Genomic DNA, 12,048 nt, shown 5'->3' with positions numbered 1-12,048 from the left:
TTTGATTTCATCTGTTGAGGCTATGGGGGGGAAGCCAAAGCTTTTACAAAAAGGGCGATAGGGAAGCGCTTCAAACACAACCACGGGGAAGGGAATAGCTGCAGGCAGCCCGAGCATCTTCCCTCCCCACCCTGTAACCCGGGGAGCCGGGCCCTGCCAGCAGGGCTGGCTGTGCTGGGCACCCCAGCTCTGGGGGGATGTGGGGTGCCCCATGGGACAGCCCTGCAGCCCTGTGGGGAGGGCTCCTGGGATGCCTTGTGCAGGCTGGCCTAGAGCAGAGCTGGGCAGAGCTACAGAATAAAGCAGGGATTTATTCAAAGGATCTCCTCCATGGATCCACCTTGGGCAGCACCAGAGCCCAGCCAGGGCTGCACCCAAGATGAACCCAAATGGTCCCAAAATGCACGAGCGCTCCCGGGGGCTCTCACTGGGATCAGCTCTGCTCCACTGGCACATTGCAGTTCATTGTCCCATTCCAGCTTTAGCCCATGCAGTCCCATCCTGCTTGTTTTCCTCTCTCCAGCCCACGTTGTTTGTGCTCCTGGGCCTGAGATTTGGATCATTTGTCCTTGGTGCCCAGCTGGAGCAGGAATTGTTTTGTCTCCCTGCTCTGTGTAGAGAGCTCACCATCCCCTCATGTGAACCCCAGACCCACACACTGAAGCAGCACAGAATCTGAAAAATAGAAAAGCTCAAACATGAGGCATCACCTGGGATGGGGGGATTGGCTGTGCCAAGGGGAATACAGGCTGGATATTAGGAAGAAGTTTTTTACAGAAAGGGTGATAAAGTTCTGGAATGTTCTGCCCGGGGAGGTGGTGGAGTCACCATCCCTGGGTGTGTTTAACAAAGCCTGGATGTGGCACTGGGTGCCAGGGTTTGGTTGAGGAGTTGGGGCTGGGTTGGACTCGATGGTCTTGAAGGTCTCTTCCAGCCTGGTGATTTTTTGATTCTGTGGCTGAGCCTGGGAGCTGGAGGGGAAGGGGATGGGGACAGAAGCGTGGCTGGGGGGGTTGGTGGAGCTCTAGCCTCAGTGGCCATGGCAGCTTGGGTAACTTTTCTGAGTGCTTCAGGATCACAGAATGTCCTGAGCTGGAGGGACCCACAGGATCACCCAGTCCAACTCCTGTCCCTGCTCAGACACCCCAAAATCCCTGGGAGCACTGTCCAAACACTCCTGGAGCTCTGGCAGCCTCAGGGCTGTGCCCATTCCCTGGGGATCCTGGGCAGTGCCCAGCACCCTCTGGGGAAGAACCTTTCCCTGAGATTCATCCCAAATTCCCCTGGTACAGCTCCAGCCATGCCCTGGGTCACAGAGAGCAGAGATTGGAGCTGCCCCTCAGACAGCTGTGAGTTCTGCCCTCAGCCTCCCTTGGAGAGCACTAGTGCAGGTATCTTTGGGACTAAGAAAGACCCTTCCCTTTAAACCTCGAGAAAATCAGGCACTGAGGGGCTGTGATGCATCTGCTCCCCAGTGTCCCTTCTGAGGAGACCCTGCTGTGACATCCATCCCTGTGGATGCCATCCTTCATCCCCACCTCCATCCCGTGGCAAGGTGTCAGCACGAGCCCTTCCTCTGCTGCTGCCACAGGACACCTCGGGTCCCCTGGCAGTGGGGACAGAGCCAGGGCAGCTCTGAAACTGGACACCAGAGCTCCCAGCCCAGCCAAATCCCCTCCCGGTGCCAGCGCAGTTTGCATTCAATCCGTGCCACGGCAGATGGAAAATCAGAGCCTTTGCCTCAGTCTGCCTCTGCCCCAGACTGAATTCAGCCCTCAGCTCCCAGGTGAGAGTCCTGCTCTCTTCTCACGCATTTTGCAGGCTGGGAGCTGTCTGCAGGTGCTGGGGCCCTGACCTCTGCTGGGCTCTGGGAAAGAGGCTGTTTGTGGCATTGCCATGGGCTGGAGCCTCTTTGGAAGGTGGATCCTTCCAAAGGATGGATCCTTCCAAAGGATGGATCACGCTGGGATAAGGTTTGGAGGTTCTGGCCTCTGTGTCAGCCCCTAGCTCAGGTGAAAGCATCCAGCAGAGGTAAGGGATGGCAGATTGGGCTGGGAGGTGCTCAGCCCGTGCTGTCTCCCAGCATGGTTGTTTTTTTTTTTGTTTTTTGTTTTTTTTTTTTTTTTTTTCTTGGAGCTTTTTTTCCTTCTGCCTTTTGTAGTTCCCTCCTCAGCTCGGGCTGGAAGCAGCTTGCCAGGCCAAAGTCTTTTGAGGAAACTTGGCCTCTCCCGGCCCCACGCTGAGCTCAGTCCTGGGCTACGCCTTTGCTCCCCAAGGCTGGCTCTCCCTCGTGAAACTTTCCTCAAAGCCTCCAGGATTTCTCTGGTCTCTTCCCCCTGCAGCCATGCAGAGCCCCAGGACAAGTCCCGGGTAAATGAAAGCTGCAGCAGTTGGGCTGGAAACAGCTGGTTGCTATGGCAATCGGGGCTGCTTGGGATTTGCATAAGGCTGATGATTTTCATAGCACAGCCACATTTAAGGCAAGCAGGAGAAATTTCCATATTCCCAGCTCCGAGTCAGTTGGGGCGTGGGGGAGGCCAGGAGGGGGATATTTGAAATTCAAATGAAGGTGATTAGGGTTTGAGGTTGGGATATTTTATTTTTTTTTCTTAAACATCCCATTATGGAAGAGGATAAAAAAGGATGGGGAGGGGAAAGGGGAACAAAAGGCTGGTTTGACTTGAATTAGAGGGGCAAAGGAAGAGCTGGTCTGATCTGCCTCTTGCCTCTGGTCTAGGAGAAGAGACTTGCCCTCTCCCAGCACCTGCAGGTGAAATGTTTTCCGTGGGAACAACTGCTGCCCTCGGGTTTGCTTCTGGAAGGTGCCCAAGTCTCCCACACTGGCTGTCCTGCTCTCCCCCTCGCCCTGCCCCACACGAAGGGGCTGCAGAGGGACCGGGGCTGGGGGTTTCTCTGAGGCACTGCTGACAAAGGGAAGGCATTTTTATAACCCAGGGGTTTCCAGCCAAATGAAGCACTTGAGTGTTCAGTGAAAGCTTCCCCTGGAGTCTGGAGCTGTCTGAGTCAGCACAAGATTCACTTTTGCTCACCAGCCTTGGCTTTCCCAAGGAGATGCTCCGATGGTTCGGAGCAAAGAGTTCAGATTAAAACTGCAGCTCTACCTGGCTGCCTCAGAAACTCCCCATCCTGCTCACACTTTAAAAAGCACTTTTTAAGTGCCTTGGGAGCATCAAGCATCCCAGCAGGGCGTGTGGGAATCCTGGGAATTGCCTGGTGCCTGCTCAGCTGCAGTTCCTGCTCCCCCCAGTGCTGGTGGGAGCAGCTGGAGCGAATCAGGGGTGGCCACTCCATGGGGAAAAGGTGATTTAAGGGAGCTCCCAGTGTTCAGGGCCTCTTACTGGTTCTGGGAAACGTTGGCGTGGCTGCTGGGAACAGCAGCGTGAAGGCTATGCCTTGGTTTTTGCCTGAATTTCCAAATTCAGTGGAAATCCTGAGGAGTATTTCGTGCTGAATATCTTGTTTTGCTTATTCCTTCAGTGCAGGTGAGCATTTGGCTTCGTTTACAGCTTGTGGGACAAGTACTGGTTATAGCTGCAGTAATTGCCACCCTTTTCTCTACCTGGGCTTGGGCAATCTCTTTACTTCACACCTTGTTTGAGGTGAGAGATTTGAACCAGTGAATTTATCAGAAATGCCTCTTGAAAGGCACCCTGCACCCAGCCCGCTCTGCCAATCTCCTGTGGCATTGTGCTACCTCAGATGGGGTGCTAAAATCTCCAGGATAGGTGAGATTAATCTTAATTTTAGCTATTCGATCCTCTGAGGCTGCAGCCTGACCTGCTCACCCCAGGCAGTGCCTGCTGGAAGCAGGGATCTCCAGAGGGTGATTCATGCCTGTGCCATCTATCTCTGGGGGCGAGAGGAATTGCCCTCTGGAAGCTCCTGCTTCCTCTGCATGGCTGCAAAGGGAGCCTGGAGCAATTGGCTCCCAGTGAGGCACCTAAAAGTTTCAGCACCTCAGCCCAGGCAGCCGAACCCCCTGCCTGGTGTCTGCCTGGCGCTGCTTCCCCCAGCGCCCTTCAGCCGCTCCCCATTTCCCTCCCAAATGTGCAGCAGCAAACTGATTCCCTGCAGGAATTCCCCAACACCTGCTGAAGGCTGGGATCCCCTCCCCATCCCCCTGGCCCTCCAGAGCCTGGGGTGAGTTCAGAGTGCACCTGGGAAGAGGGATGAGCCCTGTTGGTGTCCCTCCATGAAGGTGACACACCTGCTGAAGGCTGGGATCCCCTCCCCATCCCCCTGGCCCTCCAGAGCCTGGGGTGAGTTCAGAGTGCACCTGGGAAGAGGGATGAGCCCTGTTGGTGTCCCTCCATGAAGGTGACACACCTGCTGAAGGCTGGGATCACCTCCCCATCCCCCTGGCCCTCCAGAGCCTGGGGTGAGTTCAGAGTGCACCTGGGAAGAGGGATGAGCCCTGTTGGTGTCCCTCCGTGAAGGTGACACCTGCCTGTGGCTGCCCGTGTGAAGATGAAGGCCACCCTGATTTTCCTTTTCCCCCATCAGGGTGCTTTTATCCTGCAGGGCCGGACTGGCTCTGCAGCTCTGCTGCTTCCCGTGGATCCCTCTCCCTGGGTTTTCCAGGGAATGGCAGCGGGTGGGGGGAACTGCCCGGAACTGCTGTGCTGCTCCCATCCCCAGAGAAACCTCCCCAGGCAAACTCGCACCAGATCTGATGCCAGGGCTATGCAAAACAGCTGCCAGGTGAACCAAGGAGAGCAGCACAACCCTGGGCTGCTGGGCTCGGGGAGCCAGCTGAGCTTATCACTGCTCTCCCAAGCACCCAGAACAGCGGGGTGAAACCTTGGTGATGGGCGAGCTGCTGGGAATTGTAGGGGCTCCAAGCTGCCTTCCCCCATTGAAATCCCAGGGCTTCCCCAGCCTCGTGGAATTTCAGGAAGGGGAGGACTGATCTAGCTGATTCTGGAGGTTCTGGATGCCATTGTGTCTGGCTCGTGCAGCAAAAAAAAGAAAAAAAAAAAAATCAAGTTGTTGGCTGGGCTGAAGCTCCATTAAAATGAGTAGAGTTCTGGCAGTTTGCAGCAGGAGAGAGAATCTGCTGCCACTTACACTTTTCTTCCTTTTTATCTCCTGGAGCTAGAAAAGATTAAATCTTAAGTGCAGATTGTTTGAACAGCTCGTTCCTTTAAGGAGAGAAATGACTACTGCAGTGTGAGTCCTGATGTTGACAGAAACCGGGAGGAATCTGAGGCTATTTTTATAAAACATTTGGAGGAAAGTTACAGTTCAACTGAAAGAGGAGAGTTGTTATCCCTATCACACCCAAACCTTGGCTCGCAGCTGCAATCACTTGACTCTTACATTTACTGAAACAGGAAAAAAAAAAAAGGGACCAGATTTGTTTGCAAATAAATCTGTGCCCAAACACTCGCCGGTCCTGCAGAGATTTGTGTATCCAGCTCCCATTTACATAACCACGGGCAGCAGAAATCACCCCTCCCGGTTTTAAATCTCTCCCTCTTGGACACCTGAGGCTGAACTGGTTGCCCCTGGGTCCCTTTGGAGTCAGCCAGGAAGAATTGTCCTCTCCAGAGGGCGTTCATGCCAGGAAGATGGGTGGCTCAGATAGGGGCAGGAATGGCCTCTGGAGGTGCCTAATGCTCCTTCTGTCTGCCCAGGCAGCTCCCTCAGGCGTAGACATCCCAGTTAGTGCCAGGCTCAGGAAGATTTGCTCAGCTGGCACAGAATTCCTGGCTGGGGTGCTCCCAAATCTCCCACCCCCCGTTGATCTGCAGGGACTTGGAGGATGCTGTGTGTGACTTTGTAGGAGAAAGAAAAGGTCTGAGTGTGTCAGCTGCAGGAGCTTGTGGAGGGAGGGAAAAGGAGGAGATGGGGAGAGGGGGAAAGGCTGTGCTGGAGGGTGTAGGGCTGTGCAGGGAAGCTCCGTTCCAGCTGCACCTCTCGGGTTCCAAGTTTTGGGGTGAATGGTGGTGACTCAGCCGTCGTCACTGGGACCAGGGATTCCCCTGCAGCTCTTTGAATCTTGCCTCATCACCACCGAACGCGAGTGAAACTCCTGTCTCCAAGGAACCAGGAGATTACCTTTTCCTTCCTGTTCTATTTTAGCAGCTGGGAACTTTTATTTCCTCCTTCCCTCCTGGCTTTGCTTCCCTTCAGCTGCTGCCTCCAGATCGCATCAAACACCCCCCCCCCCCCCCCCCCCACACACCCCGTGGGGGTTTCAAAAGTAGAAACTGCAGGCCTTGAAGATGCTCCCGCGGTCCTGCTCAGGTGTGTGGATGCTGATTGTGATCACCCATTAACGCTATCAGCATTCCCATCGCTGGATGTGCCCTCCTTGGCTTTTGGGGCTGGAACGCAATGAATGAACCCCATTCCTGGGGAGGGAGCAGCTGGGCAGAGCTGGACAGGGAGCAGAGGGGGTTGGAGAGAGGGAATTACACGGGCGAAAGAGATAAAGGACTGAGATTGGGGAGGGGAAATGCTGGGAGACAGCAGGATGGGAGGAAGGCAGGAAGAGCAGGGCAGAAATGCAGTCAGGCTGTGGGAGAGGGCTCAGAGCTGGTCAGGGTGCAGAGGGTGAGGAGATGGAGATCTCAAACTGAGAGGGCAGCTCAGAGGTGGTTAGGGTGCAGAGGGTGAGGAGATGGAGATCTCAAACTGAGAGGGCAGCTCAGAGGTGGTTAGGGTGCAGAGGGTGAGGAGATGGAGATCTCAAACTGGGGGGGCAGCTCAGAGGTGGTTAGGGTGTGGATGGTGACGAGATCTCAAACTGGGGGCGAAGCTCAGAGCTGGTTGGGGTGCAGAGGATGAGGAGATGGGATCTCAAACTGGAGGGGAAGCTCAGCTCAGAGGTTGGGGTGCAGAGGGTGAGGAGATGGAGATCTCAAACTGGGGGGGAAGCTCAGAGCTGGCTGAGGTACAGAAGGTGAGGAGATGTCAAATTGAGGGGGCAGCAGCTCGTTCTGCAGTGGCCCTGCTCAACAGCACAGTCCCACAGCTCTGTTTCCACAGTCAGTGCTTTTTAAATGTCACAGATTCGATCTCCAGGGCTGTTTCTAAACAGCAGAGAGCAGCCACGAAGCTCTGTTATCCCTGACTCTCCAATGTTTTGCCATCCGTGGATAATTGTACCAAGCACACTCCCCCTCAGCATCCACGCTGATTCACCTGGGAATACTCTGTGCATGGAAAAAAATGTGCTGGGAAAGGATAAAGGCTTGTTCAGTTGAGGAAAGTCCATGGGAGAGCTGGATTTGCCCTCCTGCCTGCACAGCCTCTCCCAAGCTTTTTGCAGGAGCCCTGAGCTGCTGGAACACACGATGTGTTGGAGCTTGATCAGATCACAGGGCACAGGCTCTGCTTCGTGGGGAACATTATCCTGGAAAAAACAGCAGGAGCAGGAGGCCTGGGGGGTTGTGCCGGTGGGATGTGAACAATTCCAGGCTCTTTATCACAAACTCGGGCTGGACTGGCAGGGAAAGGCCGGGGGAATGTGCTGCAAAGGGAAGGGGTGTCTTGGGGTTGCCTCTGCAGCTCAAGAGCTTCGTGGAATCCCTTAAAGCATTCAGATCTGTGGAGAGCACAACCTTTGCTCTGTGATGTTCTTGATGAATTTGGCAGGTGTGATGTGGGGGGGGGTGGGATGTTTATCATCAAAGGGGAATGAGTGAGGGCCTGTGCGGTACCTTCAGGCTGAAACCTGTCTGATTTTTCCCCCTGTGCCTGCCAATCTCTTTTGGAATCAAGGAGACGCCTCTTGAGCACAACCCCACGGCACCCTGTGTTCCTCCAGAGATGCCGTAATTAGCCGGTGCCACGCGGGTTCCTGAAGATCCCGGGTGAGCAGCCCTGGCCACCTGTTTGCTGGCCCTTCCCACAGTCAGCCCTGCACTTCCCTGCAGATTGGTGATGTCCTCCAGCTCACCTCTGCTGGAATCTCCCTCGTGCTTTCCCGTATCTCCCAGGCAGGAACACTTTTATTATCCCTCAGCAAAAGGCTGGCACAACCTAACTACTGCAGAAACATTCATCCTTCCATTTCTTCTCCTTCCTCTTCCTCTACCTGCCCTTCCAGGGCCAATTTTCTGGTTCATTCTCAAGTTCTGGAAAGCTCCCACCAGTGCTGACTGTCATTAATACTGAGATGTTTTTCTCTTTGTTTCGTTGTAGGGAATGAACAGAATGGGCTGGACTTTAACAGGCAGGTAAGATGCTCCCTGGCTTCCCAGGTATTCTCCTCCTTTCTGGAGTGGCTGTTTTTTACCTGCTCATCATGCTGCTAAGAGATAAAAACTGTTAGGTCAGAAGCTGCCATTAAGCAGACCACAGAATTTCTTCCCAGTTCCCCTTGTGGGATACAAAGACAGATTACACCTCTGCTTTCCCTCTCCCTAATTCATAGAAGTTCAGCTAATTAGAGAGTTCCTTTAAATGACCTTTTGCTTGAGGGGTTTTCTGGCTTTTGCAATTTTTTGGATCATCATTTAGAAACAAAAAGCACCTCAGTTATGGTGGCAAGAGTACAAATCCGTCCTCAAAGCCCCAGTGCTGTGACACTGGCACTGGCAGCTCCGTGGTGTGCAGGGACAAAGGCACGGGGCTGACTCAGGAGTGTCAGCCAGCACTAAAAATGACCTGGTTTGAGCTCTTGGAGTGCACAGGTCAAATTCCTGTCTGCAAGGCAGCAGATAAAAATATGGGCAGGCAAACCCCAATTGCAAAAAGAGCAGCTGAGGGGCCGTGTCCCGGCTGTGTGTGCTCTTCTTCCTCTCCTTTGTCCAGCTGAAAGCATTCCCCGGCTCCATGAGTCAGGTCTGCTCCTGCAGACCTTCCTGAGTGGCTCTGAAAATCCCTGAGTGTCACACCAGCAGGTGACAGCCCTCTGGAGCCCTTGGAGCTGTGCAGACACAGCTTTGCTGGCAGGGTGGGGAGGCACAGGTGCCCAGAGCAGCTGTGGCTGCCCCTGGATCCCTGGCAGTGCCCAAGGCCAGGTTGGACACTGGGGCTGGGAGCAGCCTGGGGAAGGTGTCCCTGCCCATGGCAGGGGTGGGATGGGATGAGCTTTAAGGGACTTTCCAGCCCAAATCATTCTGAGATTTCAGGAAAATGCTCTCTGAGCTCAGAGCTGAGGCCTCCTGTGGCCAGCAGAGCTGGACTGAGCCCTGGCAAGGAAAAGAGGAGTCTGGAGAGCCAAACACTGCCCTGCTGCAGGACTCCAGGGTGGGAGCTGCAGCCAGGAATGCAGAAGGGGCTGTAACTCCACGCACAGACTTGAGGCCGATGTTGGCACAGCGCTTCCCATGTGCATTCCCCAAATCCCAGGGCTCCAATCCTTCCCAAAGGCTCCCTGCGAGCAGCACCGGGCAGCTCCACGTTCTCCACGTGCCTTTTTGTCCCTGGAGCTTCCCTTGGTGGCTGTGCAGTGACAAATGTCAGCCACGCCGCTGTTTGTTTGCTTGCTTTGGCTGCTCCAGCTTTGGGTGGGTCTCCCTTTCCTACCAAAGGTGTCTTAACACGCTCAGCCATCTTCCAGGATTTTGGAATCCCCAGCTGCAAACAAAAAGCCCTGTGTCTCCAGCCCAGAGCACAGGCTCACTCTGCACCCGCCCGGAGAAGAATCCAATCTGCTCACCAGGGCTGATAAAAGGAAATTCCTTGCAGATAGAAATGAGCACGAGATCCTTGCCCGCTGCAAACTTCTCCCATGGCAACACCGCAAAGGTGCCGGAGCTGGAAGCTGGGCTGGGGTTAATCGAGGAGAGCTGCGCTGATTTACACTCACTGCTGATCTGACCCACCATCCTCTGTGTTCCTCTGAGTGATGCTGGGCAAGTTGTGGGGGCAGCCAGGCTTGCAGGCAGTAGAAATATCCTCCTCCTAAAAAGAAATTCTGGCTTTACATTTGGTTTTTGGTTTTTTGGGGTTTTTTTTTTGCTTTTTTTTTTGCAGCAGCATTTCCACTTTTATTTTCCTCCCTCCACCAAAACGGCTCCACAAAATCCAATTAATTTATTCCAGCTTGTCTGTGTAACTGAATAGCCGACTTAGCTGGGGATTTAGCAAGGTTTAAAAAGCAAAAGACTATGAACGAGCTCGTTTTATTGTTTTATTTTATTTCTAATCTGCTCTGATTGCCCAGAATCCACCAGAGGGGTTTGCAGTGATGCCAGGGATGGGATGTAACAGTCCCTGAGTGGACACAGGCCTGTGCAAGTGGCTCTTTGTCTCCCTCTCTTGGCCCTCCCAAGGCCATGGGTAGAATGATTCTAAATCGTTATTATTTAAAATAATAATTACTATTTGGAAGTATTGTTATTTAAAATAATAATTATTATTTTTAATTATTCTCTTAAATGAGCAGGAGCCCGAACGCACACGGGCTCCACACTCACATTTAGGGTTGACCTCAGCTGTTGGTGAATTCATCCTCAATTCAGCAAATAGATTTCAAATGACGGGGGAAAAAAGGAAGAGAGGAGAGCTGGAAATATCAAAGTGTTTTCATGTAAAATCAGGTGCTGTGCTCTTTCATTAGGGGTGGAGGTTGGTGGGTTTTTTAATTTGGTTTGGGGTTTGAGGTTGGTTTTGGATGTCTTTTTTTTTTTTTTTTTTGTTAGCTTGCAATTCAAGTTTTCAAACCGAAGCCAGGGCAGGATGGTTTGAAACCCAACTCCAAACTGACTGCAGGAGCTCTCTTTGCCTTTATTTGGAGTGCTGGGCTCTAATCACTTTGAAGATCATAAATCTCACATCGTTTAAGCCTCTCCCCCAGCCTTTGTAGATGGCCTACATTTCAGGTCTGCTTCCCTCCCTCCCTCCCGTGTTGTGCTCCAGGCGGGATGGGAAGGGTGGAGTGACCTGGTTAGACCCCTTCCCTGCCTCCCAATTCCCTGCTGGGGCTGCTCTCACCCTGCAAACGGGGAGGGAGGGAAACTCTTGGGGAGTTTGAGGTTTTCTAGCAGTTTGTGGGTCAGCCCTGTGCTTTATGAGAAAGCTCCCTCTGATCCCTCAGCCTATTTGGCAAACACTTCTGCTCTCCCCCCCCTTTCCCTCCCCTCTTCAAACTCTCCTCCCACCTGGATGCAACAGTAATTTGTATGTGAATGAGAGGGAAAAGGGTGTGGATGGAAAAAGCAGCATCTTCAGCCTTGCCTATCTGGTTTGGCTTTTTTATTTAGCGAGTCTAATGCTGGTTGTTTCCTGTTTATGGCGAGGGAAATGCAAAGGCACAGCAATAAACTTTCACCTTCGGTGCTGGCAGCCTGCACGGGGACATCTGCCTCCTGATGGGTTGGGATGGTGGCCAGGGATGGATCTGAGCGACTCTGGCAAAATTTGCCTTCCAATGGGAGCAGGACAAGGGCTGGGAGTGCTGCAGCTTTTCCTGGCTGCCGTGTGGTGATCCTGCCCAGGTGCTGCGGTCTCCCCAGGTCTGCTGGGGTTGAATTCCCCTTTAGGAAATGCTGGATTGTTTGTTTTTGTAGCTGCTCTGGAGAGCCAGGTGTCTGGAGCTAAGCCCTGGGATAATGCTGCCTGCTGCAATGCACACACGGATGGAGGGCTGATGGTTTTGGGAGGTGCCAGGGCTTGTGTGAGTGGTGTGAGGGCTGAGCCCAGCTCACGGTGGTGTGCATCCATCCGCAGCTGGAGGAGGAGAATGCACAGCTGCTGAAGCCAGCAGTGCTCTTCCAGCAGGGAAGTGATGGCAGGACCTTGTTGGTCCAGGGAGGAATGCAGGATCAGCTCTCCTCCTTCCAGAGGAGGGAATGAGAGCTCCTCTGCAAGCCCTCCCTGCTCCCCAGAGCTGGGAAGGGAGATGTCCCTCTGACATGAAGCTGACCGGTTTTTGTCCCTCTTGAAATGCAGCTGACTGGTTTTTGTGTGAGCAGAGCTGGGCAGGATCTGCCTCTGCTCCCTACCCAAATGTGCCAGGCACTCTTCATGCCAGCAAAAGGCTGACCTTGCAGGACAGGCTGTCATTTGTTTATCAAACCTGTCATTATCATCTGTCACATCGATCTGAAGCTGATCTGGCTGGGAGATTTG

The 12,048-nt window shown here is 53.5% G+C and overlaps 1 protein-coding gene across 1 annotated transcript in view; it reads left to right on the top strand.

The window, feature by feature from the left end:
• The window catches only part of POU2F3 (POU class 2 homeobox 3), a 39,090-nt gene that overhangs the window by 5,771 nt on the left and 21,271 nt on the right, over positions 1 to 12,048 (top strand). The window contains exon 4 of the mRNA XM_068172212.1: positions 8,173 to 8,207. Within this exon, the coding sequence (XP_068028313.1) occupies positions 8,173 to 8,207 (35 nt within the window). The remainder of the gene's footprint in view (positions 1 to 8,172; positions 8,208 to 12,048) is intronic.

Source organism: Anomalospiza imberbis, chromosome 24 (assembly GCF_031753505.1).
Source record: "Anomalospiza imberbis isolate Cuckoo-Finch-1a 21T00152 chromosome 24, ASM3175350v1, whole genome shotgun sequence".
In the NCBI taxonomy this organism is placed as follows: domain Eukaryota; kingdom Metazoa; phylum Chordata; class Aves; order Passeriformes; family Viduidae; genus Anomalospiza; species Anomalospiza imberbis.
Note: the sequence above shows the minus strand (reverse complement) of the source record. Positions and strands in the feature narration are given on the sequence as shown.